This window comes from Thunnus thynnus, chromosome 15 (assembly GCF_963924715.1).
Source record: "Thunnus thynnus chromosome 15, fThuThy2.1, whole genome shotgun sequence".
NCBI lineage: Eukaryota > Metazoa > Chordata > Actinopteri > Scombriformes > Scombridae > Thunnus > Thunnus thynnus.
In genome coordinates, this window is record NC_089531.1 from 15884829 (window position 1) to 15904502 (window position 19674).

General features: G+C 42.0%; 1 protein-coding gene across 4 annotated transcripts in view; it reads left to right on the forward strand.

Annotated features, from left to right (window-relative positions):
• jarid2b (jumonji and AT-rich interaction domain containing 2b) overlaps window positions 1–19674 on the forward strand; it is a 108123-nt gene that overhangs the window by 36281 nt on the left and 52168 nt on the right. Inside the window, exons 1-2 of one of the 4 annotated variants that reach the window (XM_067612862.1) lie at window positions 15627–16692; window positions 17412–17538. In XM_067612862.1, the coding sequence (XP_067468963.1) occupies window positions 16612–16692; window positions 17412–17538 (208 nt within the window). In that variant the 5' untranslated portion in view covers window positions 15627–16611. Of the gene's footprint in view, window positions 1–15626; window positions 16693–17411; window positions 17539–19674 lie in introns of those variants that run through there. The other 3 variants (XM_067612859.1, XM_067612861.1, XM_067612860.1) reach the window with 3 other exon arrangements.

Consider the following 19674-nt stretch of genomic DNA (forward strand, 5'->3'; position numbering starts at 1 on the left):
CTTACTTTAGCACCTTTTTATACAGACTGTTCAAGGCGGGAATGTTGCGCTGTTATTCCGTCTCGCCATGCTGTATGAAATGTACAAACACAGAACGGGGCGGCATTGTTGTTCCACCAGTGAGCCGGCAGCAGAGGTAGTCACATTTGCCAAATCAATGTCTGTGTAAAAGGGAGAGCCAGCACGGAGGGGCAGTCGAGACTAGACGCCGACACTTTAGTGTTACACGTCACGCCTCTGATTCCGGAATGCCGGTACGCTATCTAAAATCACACACAAGGGCAGCATTATGCCAACTTTTTTTGCTTCAGTGTAAAAAAAAAAAAAAAAAAAAAGCAAAGCCGGCACAATGAGGGGTCTTCTTAACAGCAATATTGTAGGATCTCTGTTTAAAAGGGGCTTAAGATTTGGGTTTGTGCAAGATACTCGATGTGACGTTAGGCCTAAGAATTCAAAGTTCCCATTTCACCTTTCAGTTTTAAATTAGAACCATGTGACCATAACCTCTTGTGGGCAGAGGATTTGCCCCCCATCGGCAACTGAAAGGAACCTTTTTCTTTTCTCTGCCCGGTTCTTCCACAGCACTTTGTCATGTAAAGAGGCCCTTATCTGGCTCCGGTTGGGGGTAAAGAGGCAGGAGAGAAATAGCTAGCTGGGATCCCTGGGGCCATCAGAGATTGACGCATGGTAAATAAGTGATTGTGATTGACGGGTCCTTTGAGCAGAGTGGCTTTGGCCCGCCCACTGATGTGTCCGCCTGGAGGTCAACTTTGACCCTTCCGGCCACCTGCTTGCCCCCGACCCTTGACCTCTTGCTGGACTTCTCTGTTGAAAGCCCCGGGATATCGAGTCGATGTGGAGCTTAAACCATATGTGGTCTTTGATAAGAAATTAGGTGGTTATTTTGCCAGAAAGCTATTTTTAATTGTTTTTTAACTTGTTTTTTTTTACTCTAAATCTGGAATAACCATAATTTAGACCATACTTGTGTGATTGAAATCAACTGTATGTTTTGCATTTTATCCCTGCAGTTGACTTGAAAGCTCCAGTGCTTTTTTATCCACACTCGAAATACCCGCATGACCCCATTTTACCGCTACAAACTCTGATCCATCTTATTTAATGTTTCAACAAATTATTTCTTATTTGGCCCATGTACCCCCACCTCCCACCCACCCAGTGTGTTGCAATTTACACCACGTCCTCTGGCTTTTCTGCTCCGCTCCTTGAGTGTTACATTTGTTTTGCCGTGTCTCATAAATGGCTGGCCAACAATGACAATTTAATGGAAGAAACAAGGGCCGGGAAGTCTAGCGATTTCACAAGGCTTGATTTAATTTCCCTCATTCGTGCTAAATTGGACCATGGTGTCCGGGTAAATAAACAGAATGCATCTGGACTGCAATAAAGAGAGTCAAACGGCAAGAGGATATGTGAATAAGAGGTTGCGCTGTAAAGGTTGCTTTTTTCCACTCCCCTGCGAACGGTTATAGATTTATTATGGAGTGCTTGTCTAGCACTTCACTTGTGAACTGGTTTAGCCTTTTGAATGGTGCAGTAAATAAAAAGGTATTTTCGGTGTTGGTGTGTATGCGTGTGTGTGTCTGTGTGTGTGGACTGTGTGCAGGTGTATGCTTTGCTACATATGTTCATATTACAGATTCATTGTAGCTTGCAGTTTCATATAACTTCATTGGCTGTGATTGTTCATTTTTGGCAAGACACTTTTATATAAGATATTTTTGGCTCTCGTCCACTACAACCCACTCATTCATTATCACCACTCATTTCAGACTTTGAACACCAGTCACCGCTGCCTTTTCCATACGGCTTATAACTGAACACATAGGTTGTTCTTTGTTGCCAATCTCTAAGAAAAAACTCATTGGTATGTAACAGGGATTGCAGAGGCCACAAAGCCATTTTGTTGAACAAAACACTCACTCGTGTCTGTATATATACATTTACATGGTGAAGTGTTTGCGCTCGTGCATATGTAAGAAAACCCACTTAGCTCAGCAGAAGTGTGTCATGTCTGACATATGTTTGCTGTGACCCCCCGTTGTTCTCAATTAATGCCAGCACACGCAGGTTTGAGGTTATAACGTCGCACACGCACTTGAATGCATATACGTCCATCCAAGGTGGTTGGTACAGACTCACTGGGAGGTGTGAGAGAGGGTGAGAGACAGAAACATTGTATGAACCTCACATTCCTCAAAGTGTGAGCCAGAAGAAACAAAAGAGCATTAACCCCCCCCCCCCACCCTCCCCACCCCCCTTTTTCTACTCCCTTTGATATTGAATTACCTCAATGACCAGGAGAGGCAACAAAGTAATAACAGGCCTCAACTATTGACCCACTCCAGAGCTTCCACATAGCTCTTCTCTAAATAACTGCTGACGTCAGCTCCCCACCATGCAACTCCGTCTGCACATGGAGTCTCATTTCCATAAGGAAAATAGTTCACTAGACCCAGAGCCAGAGGATAATTATTTGCTTTGTTAAATTGGGTAATTAACTTGTCACCCAAGTGATATTTGTGGGTTGTTCACAACAGTTTGATTCATTTTTTTTTTCCCCTGATAAGCAACGGGAGTCTGCGAAATAATTGTGTTGTCTATGAAATAATAGTTATGTTGCCTAATTATTGCTTTGTTGGAACAGTCTCATTTGTCTGGCAAGTTACATGAAAAATTGCGCAGAGAGTATTGTTAATAAAATGTCATCAGAAATATTTCAGCTGCCAAGTCTTTTCAATATACACTTGTCATACATTCTGAATTAACTTAGTGTGTGATTTATTTATTTATTTATTTATTTATTTCCGCCTGACTACTGTAGTTCCAGATGTTCAGCTTTCTTGGGGGGATGAGTTACATTTCGAAGGAGGGTTTCTAGATATATTCCTGTTTGTTGCAGTTGAAAAGGATGACATGTAGGAGGTACTGTTTCCTGGCTTATGCCTTTTTGACTCTGATGGTTTCTTTGATTCCTATGTAAGCTACATTTGAAGGCATAAAATTAGTAACCAGCAATTGTGAATGTGCATGCAGATAGCGTAGAGTTGCTTGTCAGAAGTCGCTGCACGCAGAAAGGATGGATATGCACCTCTTGGCACTGACTGTGTGTGTATGTGTACATAACAGTATACAGTCTGCCAGTAATGATCCAGACAAGCACTTGTATAGTGTGAGCTTTTAAGTGCTTCTCAGACATTTGTGTGCTTCTATGTGTATGTGTGTGTGTGTGTGTGTGTACAGTGTAGAAAGGGCTCCGTGTTGTGACGTGCTTGTTAGTGAGATTGTCAGCCAGAGAGAGACTTGACCTTACATGGTCTGTACAAGCTACTCTGTTATTGCTGTCATCAGCCCCAGTTACACTAGTGGAAAATGAGTGTCTTTGCTTTGAAAAGCAGTCCCAAGCATTGAGGGGTTTTTTGGTAGCATTACATTGATGGTATCTCTGGCGTGGGTTGTTATCAGTGTCAGAACATTTTCTCAAGAAGAGTCATGTTAACATGTCCAAATTTTATTTTTTAAAAATCTTTTTACAACTGTAAGAGCTATCAAATAGAGAAATTTACTGCTGTTGAGGAATCTTGTAAATGACAGTGATTTCTTAAAGCACACTGCAGTGTATCTGCAACAAAAAAAAAAGTTGGTTCAGTTGTGAAGAATGTACATTATCCTGTAGTGGAGTTAAAGCCTGAGAGCCTGACCTTCTAGGAGTTGATAAGATCCATTCCAAGGTTATCCACAGCCTGGATTTTTTTTTTTTTTCAAAAGTGATTTTGGAGCCCTGGCCAATATTTTGTCATGTTCTCATCTCAGATCAGTTTGGTTTGTTTATGCTTGGGATCCTCACGCCATCTACCTCTGCAAGCAGCTGCATGTTGGCTCACATACACACACACACAAACACACACACACACATACACACGCCCAGGGCATGTGCACACAGTTGCATAGACAAAGTCAGACTTACCCTCAAGTGACTTTCCCCACAAGTGTGCACACACATCAGGGCCAACAGAGGGCATCTTAGGACACACAGATACACACACACACACATAGAGCTCTGCCCCACCTTCAGCCTGGCTAGTTGACGCCCGAGTGCCCCCACCACCCTTCTGCCAGTAGGCGGCTTAATATTGCCACCAGCTGCAGAGGGGGTGATACCAACCAATGCCAACCGGCACCAGGCCCAGAGTGGCCACACAGGAGCCACTGTGCTTCTCTTCTCTTCTCTTCTCTTCTCTTCTCTTCTCTTCTCTTCTCTTCTCTTCTCTTCTCCTTTCTCTTCTCTTCTCTTCTCTTCTCTTCTCTTCTCTTCTCTTCTCCTTTCTCTTCTCCTCTCTTCTCCCCCTAGTTACACTGCTTTCTTCTGTTCTGCTACTATGCAAAGTCAAATTTAAATATAAAATGTCACTGTGTGTGCGTGCGTGCATATATGGAACAGTGTGAATGCATGGATCCAGGCCTTTTGAGGGTGGTCATCCATCTCAATGAACAACACTGGACAGTGTTTTGGCTGCATGCATGCACTAGTGCAGTGGGGTCTGGGGACCCCCAGGGGTCCTTCAGGAGGTTGTAGGGGGTCTCCAGCAAAAAGAGGAATAATTTATTTTCACTATAATTCCATCCATAAGTAACACGATGACAGAACGTATGACTATTTTGGTTTGGTATGGGTTAAATACGCTTTCTGTAATAAAACTTCTAAAAGGAAAAATCTTATCAGATGGGGGACTCTGGGACAAAATCTTATCAAATGAGGGTCCATGGTCTAATTTCTCAGTTTAGGGGTCCTTGATGTGAAAGAATTTGAGAACCACTGCATGGGGAAAAAGTATCATAGTATACAGAGGTGGAGTGGTGCATTATGGTCTAACAAAAAGGCAAGCCCTACATTTCTTTCTTATCAGGCATGTGAAGGAGCTGCTCCTACTCCTTTTGCTTGCGCAACTCTGTCTTACGTGTTTTTTGAGAATGTGTCTCTCTGTCTTACCAAGGTTTTTTCGTTTTTCTTCCTTGTTGTCAGTCTCACGTGTTAAGCTGCTGGTGCTACTGTACTGAATGTGATAACACAGCAGCTCTTTGTCAGCACCCAGGTGCAAAGTTATCAATGAAGTTGAAAGGAGGTCAATGTATTAAGGCTAAAACACACTTCTGTGTAAATAAATGTATGGTAAATGTGTTTGTATAGGGATGCAGAAAGAGGTTTTAAGGTAAACATCACTCACAAGGGCTTGCAGAAGAACCAATGTAACAATGCAAACTGTTAAAATGCAGATTCAGTGCAGGTTGTGTGTGGGTATGAAAAGCGACTATTCTGCAGCTACAAAAACCAGTTTGTTACTTAATTCACAGAGGCTACTACTAGAGTGCTGCCTCAGCACACACAAACACACAAAGGGGTGCTTATATCGATCTTTTAATGACTTAATCGCACTTGCATCAGCAGACACTCGCACCATTCGCTGCATCTAAAAATGTTTGTGCCGAGAACCTCTTTTGGTTTAGGATTTTAGGCATCTCTACGGAGAGCGGGAGATGCTTTTTGAAGTGGTTCTCATTTGGGTTAATCTAACTTGTGTCTCGCAATACACAGTCATTTAGCTCTTCACTTGTGTGGGCAAGTGGCAGCCTTTTTCACACGCTCAATATCTTTTTATGTCCTGGTTGTGGAAAGGGGAATTAATGAGTCTTTCTAGTAAAGCAGCTTGCCTGTGCTCGTGCAAAATTCTGCAAGGGTAAATGAGTTTAAACCCTCAGGCTACGAGTTGTTGTCGCTGTGTAAGTGTGCCTGTGTGCACGTGTGTGATGGTGCTTGTGTGCTTCTTCCTGTCTGATTGTTTACAGCTTTACCTAACTGGATTCCATATGTAATCCTGCAGTCAGTCTGATGAGTCTGACTATCCAAGGCTAACAGGCAGACTTTCTAGTAGTCCCCCTCAGGCGTTGCCCTCAAACCAGCTTGCTTCCATACAAATGGCATCTTGCATGAGTAGCAGACGGATGCTGCATAAGCTGACCAGAGGCCGGTGGTTCTCGTTGTATTTGTATGAGCCTGCTAGCCTGCAGGGTGTTCCTGTCAGACAAGGCATAAGGCTAATGAGGTTACTCTGTTTCCTGTTTCTGCCTTCCTGTCCCTCCTTGTGTTTGTGGGAGAGGGAGGGCTTCAGCCTCTGTGGCACGATATATCTACACACTGTAACTGTACTTGCACATGCTTTGAAACATTGTTTGCATGGATGTGCGCACACACACCACATTCTAATAAGTAATTAGCATGTTATGTCAGCCCTAGTGAGATGCTACAGTGATGTTACAAGACCAACACAAATAAATACTAGACAATGTGTCAAGTGTTGCCACATTTAAAGGATTAAACCTTGCAGGCTGGCAACCTAGTTTCTGATAATATATTGCTACTGTCATAGAAAATAAACTGAGTCCAATTTTTGTTTTTATCAGAATCAAATGGTGACGCACTTGCGCCATGCCAGTTTAGTTTTATGACCCGAGTGTGCATTTAATCTAACCAAAACACTTAAATGCAAGTAGTGTAAAGTATTGAGAGTTTGTGAAATTAAATTCATTTCTTTAAAGCTGCTGTTTGAGTGGTAAAACAGTAGAAAAACCATGCATGGAAATAACATTTCTTCAAAAAATGTCCATTAGGACTGTCATAGCCTTAGGCACTTTGTTGGACAAGACTTTATTTACTCATCGTGTGCATACACATGCACCAGGTAGTTAAATTTGCAACACAGACAGCACTTCCCTATTGTGTGCCTTTGCACCATTTTCATGCTGTTACATACTGTACTGATACATGTATTAAAAGATGACATCAGTCTAAGTATATAAATGTCCTGACAGGTTTTATATTATGTGAAAGGATTGTTATAATCTCCAGAGACTGCACATGATGACATATAGCCCGGATGACAATGAAGAGCATATTCCTTTGGCTGCATGAATCTTGAGAAATAAACTATTGCTATAGAAGTCATGTCTCATTTGTCTATGTGGAGCAGCTGGTGTGTGTGGAGGTGAGTGGGTCAGAAATGCAGCTCTGTTAAGAGGGATCAGCAGCAGGGTCTTCCAAGGCTCTCGAGGGAATAGCGGGGAAGCGCAGGAGCCATTGCCACTGCTACCATGATGAATGACAGTAGGTTGGGGAGCGCCGTCGATCAGAACTCACTGTCCTCTTGATAACGGCTAGCGAGTGTGTGTGTGTGTGTCTGCGTGCACCCGTAGTGCAGGGAATTGAGTCAAACCTCTGACCAGCGGCATGTAGCCAAAGTGAAAGTGATATTGTGACAGAGTTGGAGGGTAAGTGTGTTGAACGAGGCTGTTATTACTGAATGGGGGCCATTTGTTATGCAACCTGTCAGATCAGAAAAAGCACACACATATATATATACACACACAAGGGTTGCTTTATGCTATATTTTCTACCACGAGACCTGTATTTTAGTATATTGTGAGACCAGATGTGGCCCAGGACTCCTGTTTTCCTTTTCTCAACAGTCAGCACTCTTAACCTGCCAAATGTTACTTCAGAAAATGAAGAATTTTCCTCAGCTGAGCCCTAAAACCAGCAGAATTCTCAAAGATACTGCTGCAAAGCTGATATCACGCCATTACTTTAACATTTCACTTTATGAGAGACACTTAAAATTCCCAGTGCTTTGTGGCACTGAATGAGCAGGAAACAGTTGCTTTGAGCCCAGGTTTTTTTTTACTGTAATACTCCTCCGGTGCTGTATGCCGTGCACTGAGAGAGGAAGCAAACCTTAACAAACTCCTTCCACGTACTGTTAGATGATCTGTCAATACTGCAATAAACACAGTCAGTGGTCCAGGAATGTGATAAACAACCCACACAAGATTAGAATGTGTTGTTTTTTATTCATATTTTGGGCTTCCTCATTGTCTTTCACTTTGTCTTGTACTTTTTTAACACTACAAATGAATCATGTTTGCTTGTTTCTCTCAGTTAATAAAAAAATGTGACTGCAGTTTGTTGAACAGATGGCCCAAATAATTAGTTGATCGCATTTTGGTTATTGTGTGGATCTGGGATGGTTGTAGTCAGACAATTGTCTTTCAGTCACAAGTGGTATGCTGTATTCATGTGGTAGTGGAAAGGTCAGACAGCTGGTGTCTTCCAGCCTGACAGCTAACCAGCGTTGAATTGATTTTGCATCACATTCAAAGCTAGAATACAAACAAGTACATCCTATACAACTGTACAAGCTGGACAATCTTCAGAGCTGGTTAGGTTTTGAGCTCCAGCCTTCTAGTTGGTTGATGAATTTACGTTTTGTGTGTGTGTCTGTGTGTGTGGGGGGGGTTAAGGGTTACAACAGGGGTCAGGTGGTCACATAGCCAGGGTGGGTGGGCAGCCCAGTCAATTTAAACCCCTCATTATGTAGCCAGCTGGGCCTCTTCTGCTCATGCACATGTACACACACACACAGATACACACACATGATTTTCAAAGCATTGTGGCATTTATTTCTTTCAGTCAAAATAAACTTGGTCACCGTCTGCATTTAAAAGCTCTTCCCCTCACTCTCTCACTCTCTCTCTCTCTCTCTCTGTTCCACTTTTACCAGACTGACAGCGTTTTATGCTCGACAGGGCTGAATGGTGCTGGCAGTCTGTCACTTATGCACACTCAGATAGATTCGGTGTGTATGAGCATGCAAATGCCAACAGCTGATATGATTGACAGCGGAGACGGGAGGTTTGCATGTGTATGTGTGTGTGTCTGTGACACTGAGCTCGGCAGGAGCAACCATCACAGCCAGGCTGCAGATAGAAGACATTGTTCTGCTGTATTTGTAAGTACCGAAAGAAAAGATGATGTCAAAGTCCAAGTTTCCTGCATGAAGTCTATTTAAAATATGACTTATTTTAGACTGAATATCCACATAGAACGTGACCGGATCCCGTTGAGAATGCAACTCAAATCTAGTGTATTATACATTTTGTTATATTGTTTTTGCTCAAGAAAGTTGTGGACAACTCGTCTGGCTTTAGTTTTGGTTGTGTTTAGTGTCATTTATCTTTTTGTTATGAACAATAAATCTATTTTTAGTTACACTCATGTGTGGTCTCTCCTCCTTTGTCCAGCCTTAAGCTGGTTGTGACAAACTGGGGGCTCGTCCAGGATCAAATGAACCATTTTGGTAAGATGAAATGTAACTTTGTGGTAATTTGGCCCACTTTTGTTTTTGCTGCCTCTTGTGATGATGGGGGTTCGTCAATCTATTTATCAGCATTTGGTTTTTGGAAAGTCTGGACTTTGTGTACTTAGACTTTGTCTACGTGGTTACCAATTTGGGGATTAGCATACATGAGCTTTGTTTTCTTCTGGGGAAGAGAAAATTTCTCGTCCTTTGTTCCTTTTTTGTTTTGTGTTTGGTTGAAATTTGCTAAGTACTTGTCTATTGTGCATTTTGGATGTATGCAAGATGTCCATTATGTTACTGGATTTTTTCCCACTCGGTTTTGGTAACAAGCTCTAGCAGTGAGTTTATTTCAGTTTGACCTCATAAAGTGGAAGTGAAAGTGGGTAGAGCTATATGCTTGGGATCACGTCCGTGGCTTTCTGGAGGTAACTGCAGGTAATAGCATGTACATACTGGACGCACTGGTTTACAGTGAATAAATACCCCCCATCAATAGCTGCCTAAAGACTAGTGTTGAGTGTATGTATTCGTGACTAGAGTGGGGAAGCTCCAGTTTGTCCACCTTTTGGTTTTGCTGATGCACATTAGGATGTAGCACTTGAGTTTGGTGTTTTGTATCAGGTTTGTTTTAATGGAAAGGACTAGAATTAAGCTCTCCCCCAAAAGAAAACAAAGCTCATGTATAGTACTCCCCAAATTGGTAACAAGGTCTTAAATCCAGACTTTCCAAAAACCAAATGCCTACAAACAAATGGATAAACTCCCATCATCACAGGAGATAGCAAAAACAAAAGCAGACCAAATTACCACAAAGACTAAATTTTTCTTACCAAAATGGTTCTTTTGATCCTGGAGGAGCCCCCAGTTTGTCACGAGCTGGCTCAGAGTCAGCGACCAAAAAAGGGAATCACACATGAATAAACTTTCTAAAATGACATTTATTGTCAATTTAAGAGGTCAGTAATGAATGCAGTGTGGATGAGTGAAGTGTGCGTGATGTGTGCAAACAAAACACAAAACCCTAGCCCATCTGGCTGGTGCAGGCCTGGAAGGAAGAGAAGAGAAAGAGGTTAACAAGGAAGTCACCCAAATAGGCTGAGGCCTTAACTACCCAGGTGCAGGTAGTTTCCTGACACCCTCTCCAACCCCGCCCACTGGCTCCTGAGCCAGGAAGCCAACCCAACCTCACAAGCAGATGGCAGAGAGAGGGACATCACAAGTATTTTTAAGTGGTTTACAGTTTTGCAGGAGGTACCCTCAGCCCTTGTGGAATTCCTCTCCTCTCTTTTCTAGTTTGAAGGGAGGGCCCTGTAGCTGCAAGCGCGCGCACACACACACATGCATTCCAATGCAGTGAGCTTGTGGTGTAATGAGGCGATTCTATAGGGCCTCATGTCCCCAGTAACCTCACAACCTCGTTCCGTTTGCCTTTTCTCTGAGCTCCAAGCTGAGCTCAGCATCCGGTCTACTTGAAGCTATAAGGGACGTGGGGACCAGGACGTATTTAGGATTGGAATGTGAGCTTCGGGAGCCAACACATGCTTTTGTGGTTGAGTTTGGGGAACTAACTTTGTTGTTTGCAAATCATGCTGATGTAAGATTAGATGTAAGATTTTGTTTCTCAGTGGCGGGGTGCCTCTTTGTGGGGCAGTAGCTGTCATTTACACCAGCAGTGGGTAGCGGGTTTGAAAGTACTTGATGGTTTTTAATTATGGATGAAAAACTGCCAGAGTTCCCAAGTTTGTAGTTTGAGTTTTCTAATAAATCACGTCATCTCAAACATGCTGCTTAGACAATATAATTAGCATTTTCATCTTTAACTCACAAGATTACTTTGAAGAACCCTTGAATATTGTGGTGTGGCATAATTTGGACCTTGCTGCATTGTCTCGGCTTGCCTTAATACTTAACAGTTGTATTTGTTTCACTGCAGGGTCATAATCAAGATGCTTGAAATATCTGTAATCCACAAATGGTTGGTCATGACCCTAAGAAAGTTTACAGTGACATATTTGGAAATGAAATAATTGCTATCACTGTCATCTGTACCACTTGTGAACTCCTGGTCGACATATCCCTGCAGCCAGTCATCTGGGGCCCATGTGTTGGTAAAAGAGTGAGAAAGATCAAGATGGGGAAGGAAGAGGAGAAAGGGACACTGTCCTGACTACTGGATACAATAACCCAGACTTTGTTAGAATAACATTTCACCTCCATCGATCCATCTATCCATCTCTCTGTCCTGCCTCTAAGGGGAAATGTGTGTTAGAATAACAGATTTTGGGCCGGTTTTGTAGAGCAGATTGCGGCTGGCGCGTGGCCCACATTCCTCTGCCATGACATCCGCACAGTCGGCAGCAGCACAGCGCTGGGATATTTTTAGAACATCTAGTGTGAACACGTGCATACACACACTGAAAGTAGATGTACGTAGATGCAGATTCTCTCTGTGCGTGTATACATGCGTCGGCACAAACGTTTTTTTTCTTTAAGAAAAGAAAATGTGGGCTTTCTGTGTAGCAGTGTTGGATGAATACCTACATTTTGACTATGTGTAGCATATGGATCTAATCCAAATCAAAAGAATGGCCACCTAACTGATGAATGAATACTGAAACACAAATATTAGCAAACAGGTTTTAACTACTATTTAATCAGTGGCCTCCATCTCTTCTGTACAGTAGGCACTGGCACATATACGCTGCAGAGATGACGTTAGCATGGCTCGGCTTTCTGTCACACTTTTACACACAGACCCTGTGATGTTCTTAAAGGTACAGTGGGTGTTTTTCAGGGAATGCTGCAATAAGCAATTTCACTTAGGTTTTCATTTAGTATCTTACAAAATGCTGGTAACAAAGTGCTGCTTTGAATTTTTATTTTTATTTTTATGCTCTGCTAACAAAACATACTAATGTACCACAAAAGAAAACTAGTGTGCAGCATGTTTTTGTGCTGTGAAATGTATCCATTGTTGTAGTATGATATGGTCTAGTATGGGAATTAAACAGTCTCTGAGGAAATTTGTATTTCCTCCATTCATTTCCTCATCTACATCAGTCCAAACAATGTAACAGATGAACGGTTAATGTGATTTTGATGGTAATAATGTCATTTTGTAGTTTCAAAGTTTTAAAATGGACATATGATACAGCCAATGCTTCTCTTTATTGCTGTTTCTCCTCTAACCCATGTATCTAACACTACATCCAGGGTCTTTTTTTTTCAGCCAGTATTACACACATCCAATGAAATTGACTTGTTTCTTCATCAACTATCAGGGTTATTGGTTTGGCATGTGTTGGAGAGAGAAATGTGTGAGTGAAGATGGGGTTATGATGTGCAAGCAGTTCCACTTTTCATCTAGTTAGATGAACAGATACAGATGCAGTGATAGATTAATCCCGCTCAGCCTCTTGACTTCTTAACATCGGTCTGTTGCTGCAGCATTTGCTCAATTCCTGAAACAGTTTTCAAAATTCTGTTTATTCCACTTGGCTGTAATTGTTCTGTTGTTGGCAAAATTCTGTCCAGCGGAAATGTTATGTCTAGATATTATTCACTATGTTTTCTCAGTAAATTTGCTCTAATGGATGTGCATATTTTTAATGTAATATTGGTGTAGTCATACAAAATATTCCGAATGACTCATTATGTGGAAAAAAATGAAGCAGGCAAATAAACAGAATCTTTAGCTGATGTAAAATATGTAAAAATAATTCATGTTCCTGAAGATAACATTATATTTTAAAAGATTTAAAGCCTTGTGATGCTCCTGAAAAATGTCAGGAAAATTTACAAGTACCTGTGTTCAGTGATATTTCATAGTTTCATGGGGTAAAGTGTTTTAAGAAGCCCAGCGGGAAAGGTATTACGTTGGTATATATTCCAAGCGCTCTACATGTCTGATTTGTTGCAGCGCGTGTGTGACAGAGAGAGAGAAGCAGAGCGAGAGATGTAATGATCTTATTTGGCATACTTTTCAAGCACAGTTATCCCTCTGGATGCCTAAAAGGTGTCTGTCTGTGTATTTGTGTGGTTTTCGCAGGTTGGATTACTTGTGTATTCCAAAGCAGGTGGGGGTGGGGTTGCTGGGTGACAGTAGGCATACAGCGTTCCTGACGCATCACTTGGCTACACACACACACACACACACACACACACATATACACAAACACACAGCGTGTGCACAGAAAAGGTCCCTGCGCTCATTAGTGGGATTCCACTAGCCTGATGGGAGCTGGTCGGGGTGTAGATGTGTGTGTCAGTGCCAGGTAGCGCTCGGCTGGCATTGCTCTGTCTAAGAGCTGTCTCTAAAGGGCTCTGGCAATATCTCAGAAACACACACACACACACACACATGCTTACTTGCATACATACACAGCAATGTCTGACTGAGAAACTGAGATGTGACACAATTTGGTTTTATTGCTTATTTGAGGGGATGTTTCCCTTCCTTTGTCATGCTACACTTACCCTCCGGCAGGCAGAGTGTGAATGTTTGCGGAGGGATTTTGCATGCGATTTGTGTCCGTCATTTTTTTTATTTTACACCTGGAAAACACAGACAGGAGCTAGCATTTGTGACTGGAAATTTCTAGGGAAAGTAGAGGAACACCTTGGCCCAAAACAGGTGGCAAACTACCTCTGAGGTCAGACAAATAGTTCACCTGCAGCTTGTGAAAACCCATTTACAGTAACCGCTCTTCTGAAGTTATGAAGAACTATTATTTGGGTTTCAGGGTGAAACAGCTGTAATCGAGCGGAGCTTTAACACTCGGCTGTTTTTCTCCCAGCTGATGAAAAAGTCAGTCGGCATTATTTTTCTTTTTCTTTTTTTCTAGACCTTGTTGCTATGTGCACACAGTGGAGGAAATATCTGTGGCACACTGCCAAAAACTGTGAGGAAACGAGAGAAAGTCAGAGAAAAAGAAATGCAGATGAAGTTTAGCTCAGTTTTTGGAGGGGAGGTTTTTTTCCCTCTCTCTCTCTCTCTCTCAGTACAACTGTGTGTTTGTGTGTTTCAGGTAGAGATATGGATGCCATAGAAGCTGTATATGTGAAAGTTTATAACCCTGGGATATAATGTCAATGCTGTGTGTGTGTGTGTGTATGTGTGTGTGTGTGTCAGTGTACATTTGGCCTTGTGCCACACCACGAGGGAAAGAGTGCCAGTGAGCTGTCTAGGTAATTGGTGCTTACCTGGCAGGCTTTTGCACACACGCACACACACGCACACGCATACACACACACACACACAGAATGGATTAGGTGACATTAACTACAGGAGAAAATGAAATGGTATAATTGAATACTTGCACTACCTTTCTCGCTTGTGTGTGTGTGTGTGTGTGTGTATACCCGCGTTCACGTGTGACAGTGTAATGAGGGACTGCACGCCACACACAAAACACACCCCATCAACCTCTGTCAGAGGCTGCAAAGCATCGGTGCACTGAACGGTCCACTCGCCTGTATGTGTGTGTCTGTGTGTGTGTGTGTGTGTGTGTGCACGTGCCAGCATGTTTACTGTATGCAAGGAGACGTGGCTGTCACCCATCAGCTCCATCATGTGCAGACACCCAGCTTTTAATCTTGTCCCCCCCTCCTCCTCCTCCTCCTCCCTCAGCTCTGCCGAGACCTCATCCCCAAGGCCCCAGAGCAGACCTGGGAAATCAAAACAAAATTCTGCAAAAGCTTATTTTTATCTGCTGAAGAGACAAAAACCACAAAAGCCTGATAAACAAGGAAAATCAGTCTTGTCAATATTGTCAAAATATATTAAGAGTTGTGAAATGAATGAAGTGAGTGAATGAGGTCGTAATATTTTTTTTTTTGGTTTGATTATTAGAAGTTTTCAATTGCGTGGAGATAGTAAACCATGTTCACCCGTAAGTAAGTGGTTCTTTGCTTGCAAACTTGTCTTTCATCCACCTGTGGGGTATTTAGGAACCACCCACTGAGAAGCACTGCACCAAGACCTTCTGCAGAATTAGACTGTTTTTGGTGGTCGTTTTTATGCACTAAAGGTTCAGAAACATGACTTTTGTTTAAATCTATTGTCATGAATTTTGAACTAAACACATTTGCACACACCTGCTTTTGATAATGCGATAATTGCCAGTCTGCCCTGATTAGAGAGTATATGTTATGCATTATAACATTTCTATCTTGTATGTTTGATTGTGTGTGAATAAAGTATCTTCAGGATTGGCAGCTCTGAATGAAAGATATTTATAAACAGCAGTCATTTCAGTTGCATGTTATTCTGTGGGAGGATGCATAATATTAGGATGAGATTAACTTTCTCTCTTTCACACACTCAGAAAGAAAGAAAGACACACAGACTCGGTTTCTGTTACCCCAACCACAGTCGCCCGAGTACCTGTTTTTTTTTTTTCTTCTTTTTCTTAGAGTGCTTTCTCTTAATGGATCGCCGTGACTGTTATCTTGTTATTACAGCAGCGATAAAACGTCTCGGAGTAATTATTTTTGTGTGAGGTGGAGATTTTTTAATGCACTCCTCCGCCGTTGTCACTGTGATGTCCGCCAGCCACGTAGCCAAGCCAAATCAAATGATCTGAGTCAACTGGATGATCAGAACAGTCTCCCACACAAGTTGCTTTTCACTTCTTGCCTCTTGCGTTACAATTTGACTCACACTGAGGGAAGCGTGCGCTCGCCGGGATGAGTCGACAGGATCAGAAATGTTTTTTTTTTTTTTTTTAAATTTCGATAATTAGCATGCATTAGCTTTTTGCACAAAGACAGAAAGTGTTTTCTCAAACCTTACAGCTGAAATCCACTCGCCCTGTGGCTTGACTAGAGAAGAGCTATTTCCAGTTTCCATTATTTATTAATACCTCTTTGTTGTTGCTCATGTCCTAATCTCATTTCCTTTAGTCATTAGCGTTGTTCGACATCAAACACAGCTGCCAGAGCAATGAGAGTAGGGGAGTGAGGGGAGAGAGAAGTATGGTTATTGCTGTTGGACACTCACTAAAGACCCCTTTTAACAATGCTTGTTGTAGGGGAATATTTTTTTATTAAGCTGTTAAAACTCTCAATAGAAGCAATAGTGTTTTGAATAAATTGTGGCTTTGATGTGCTATATGTTCGCTGCGGTGGCTGATGTCATGGGTTTGTTGCTTAGATTGAAACTGACTGGAAAAAAATGGCCATGTCTTGGAAAAGGATGTGTGTGTGTGTGTGTGTGTGTGTGACTTCTGGTGACCCTCTTCGACAATAACATCTTCTGTCTCGGTCTCGCTGGGAGAGATTAGCAACACATGAACTCGCAGTCCCATGATGCTTTTTTCATTTGCTTCCTACCTATTCATCACCATAACACTCTCCTATCACGGCATTGTGCGGTGGATGCCGTCCTTCGCACATTGTTATGCTAATGTGTCGCCCTGTGTCTTGCTGCAAGCTAATGCTATGTTATGCTAATGTTGTGTCATGCCAATGTCACGATATAGTGAGATTCTCCATTATACTAGAATTTTGTTGTCTGTTTTTCTTTACTAAAGCCATCATAAGTTTTCATGCAATTCCCCACTGAATACAACATCTTTGTGTTTTCCGTATTTTATTGTTATTTTAAGAGACAAATGGTTAAAAAGCAACCATCAAATGCCATGTAAAATGCTAACTAGCTGTATCTACTGGTGTGGTATATCATGAAGCAAGCTTATTTTTCCAGGCAGTTTTTTAGAGAGTTTTCATATTGCAGAAAGGTACAGAGTAACTCTGTGGCATTTCTTAATTGTCTTAAGAAGGTAACAGTTTTACAGACTGTGCTGAAACTCAACACACATCTCAACACAACTGGCCTGTAAGCGTTTCCTAACCTTGACCTCAAGTCACACTTTTATGGCCATGCTGTTGTCTGACAACAGTAACAAAGGAAAACGCTCAGCATAAACAGGTCCAACTTGCAAGGCTGCAGCCTATATTAATGGGCTACTCATTGTCTTGTCTGCCAGATTTTTTCAAAAATAGCGTGATAATTCAGAGGTGTTTATCAGCTGAGTACCAGCTGATAAACCCGGTGTTCCTGTTCCCACAAGAACAGGAACACACGCATAACTGTTTTGGTTTTTTTTTTTTTTTAATGGGGGAAAGAACCCACTTTTTCTGTGTGTGATGATAGTTTATAATACTGACCCATTGTTTTTTTGTCGGATGTTTCCACAGGATGACAGTGATGGGATCCCGTGGTCGGAGGAGCGGGTGATGCGGAAGGTGCTTTACCTCTCCCTAAAGGAGTTTAGGACTGCACAGAAACGGCAGCTGGATGGTGACGGCACCACAAACTCCAATGGTGAGTCCATATCCACATCCTTAATGCATGGAACCTGTAGCAGCATACTTCCACTCGCTGGGATGATATAAGTATCAGATGAGTAGATTTGTAGCTGTCCACTTTACCAGCATAATATTAAGGTTATTAAATAGGTGAATAACAGGAAATAAAGCAATCTGACCTCATTCCAGAATTATACAAATCACTGTTACACACTAATTAAAACAAACGTTAAACTTTTAAAGTCTAGCTCTTCATTCCTGTAATTGTGGGCAACAATTTTATTAGTCTGTTTGCTAGCGAAGACTTTGTTTTCCTTGACGATGGGACCTGATTTCACTTAAAAAACAGAGAATCCAACGAGAACAAATGATCAAGGAATCTCATTTGCTTTTTGTTGTGGGTCAGTGGGCAACGAGCTGCAGTCTTTCACTTTGCTGGTTCAGTGTCAAATCCTCAAAGGAACCCTTGAACTGAAAATATTTCCCATTTGGTTTGAAATGTTGTTTATACATCAAACAGAGGGACTCTGATGGGGTCACACTAAAGAGAACTTGTGAAAAAAGTGTTGTTAATCTTTTCCATCTTGGACTATTAGAAACATGGACTATTACAAACACTGACTTGAATACACACTTGAAGTTGCTTAGTTAGACAGAAATCCAATTCCAGGTGGAAGCTGGCAACAGAAGCAGTTGAGGGATTTTGCTGTTGTGCTGTGTAAACCTGAAACAACACGAGAAGAGTGAGAGCACGGAGAGGGGGGGGGGGGGGGATGAACAGCTTGTTTTGAACTGAGCTGCCACCATGGCTTTGTTTGACACTGGTGCTCCCACACAAAAAAAAAGCCCTCAGCCAGCCAACAGCGGAGATTTGAACTTCACACGTGCCTCAGAAGCTATTCTCAGCTGACATTAACACAACCCAGACACCGAAAAGAAAGGAAACAGGAGGAGAAAAAAAAAAAGCCTCTGAAAGTTCACGCCCAGCCAAGGAAGCCAGCCAGTCATCCGTAAGGCAGAAGTGGAGACAGGCAGGCAGACAGAAGGGAAGTCTCTTTTGAAATGTAGCTTATCTTTTATACCTAGCTCCCTGTTTTTTTTTTTTTTTTATGTATTTCTTTATTATATATTTTTCACACCTTTATTTCTCCCTCTATGCCTGTGTTGAGTGCCCCCCTCCCCTCCCTGTTGCCAGTGTATCTCTGTTGGTCTGTCTGGCATCTCATAGCTGCCACTCCAGAGCTCCTCAGGGCCTTTTAAGCCGCCGCGGGTAGCTGACCTTATCGCCTGAATAAAAATGACTCATTAGAAAGCGTCGGCGGCCCGTCGCACCGGGGGTAACGACAGCAGCTCGCACCGACACAAAAGGGAGCCAGGCTGAATAGACGGGCCCTGCTGTTTTAGAGCACCGTGGGTTAGCGAGACTTTGGGAGGCTGTAGAAGCGGCACAGTTTCCCGTTTCACATAGGCGTTGTGGTGAAACTGTCAGCCATTTTGGAGGATCACACTCAGCGTGTGCTACATCCTGAATGGGCAGCCCCTGCTGTTTTAGAGGACTCTGGGTTAGAGAGTCCGGGCTTACGTTGGGGCCAGACATGTGCCACAGTTTTCAGTCTCACACAGGCATTATTGTGAAACCATCAGCCATTTTGGAGAATCAGACCACGTATGTACCTGATCATTTCATGTGTTAGACAGGTTTTAGAAGGTGATGGATTAGTGAACATGTCATGTCTAACCAATTAGTTGGTAATTGATTAGTTTAATCAAGGAAAATTTTTAATAATTGTATAATTGTTGAAGTCAAGCAAAAATGCCAAACATCCGCTAGTGTCAGCTTCTCATATTTCTTTGCAATTAGCAATTTTAAGAAAGAATTTCTGAGAAATTATGATGGAATTGTTGTTTTATAAAAACATTTTTTACAAATTTATTAAAACATACTTGAAAACGGGGCAGCAACTAACGATTATTATCATTATGGAATATTACATTCTCGATTAATCAGTTAATTGGACTAATAAGTTTAGTCCATAGAATACCTGAAAAGAGAATTTTTAATTTTGTTTTAAAAAATTAATTACTAAACACAGAAAAAAGAAAAGTGTTTTTGCCTCAGTATGTTTCCACCATTTTGAGAAATGGGTGTCAC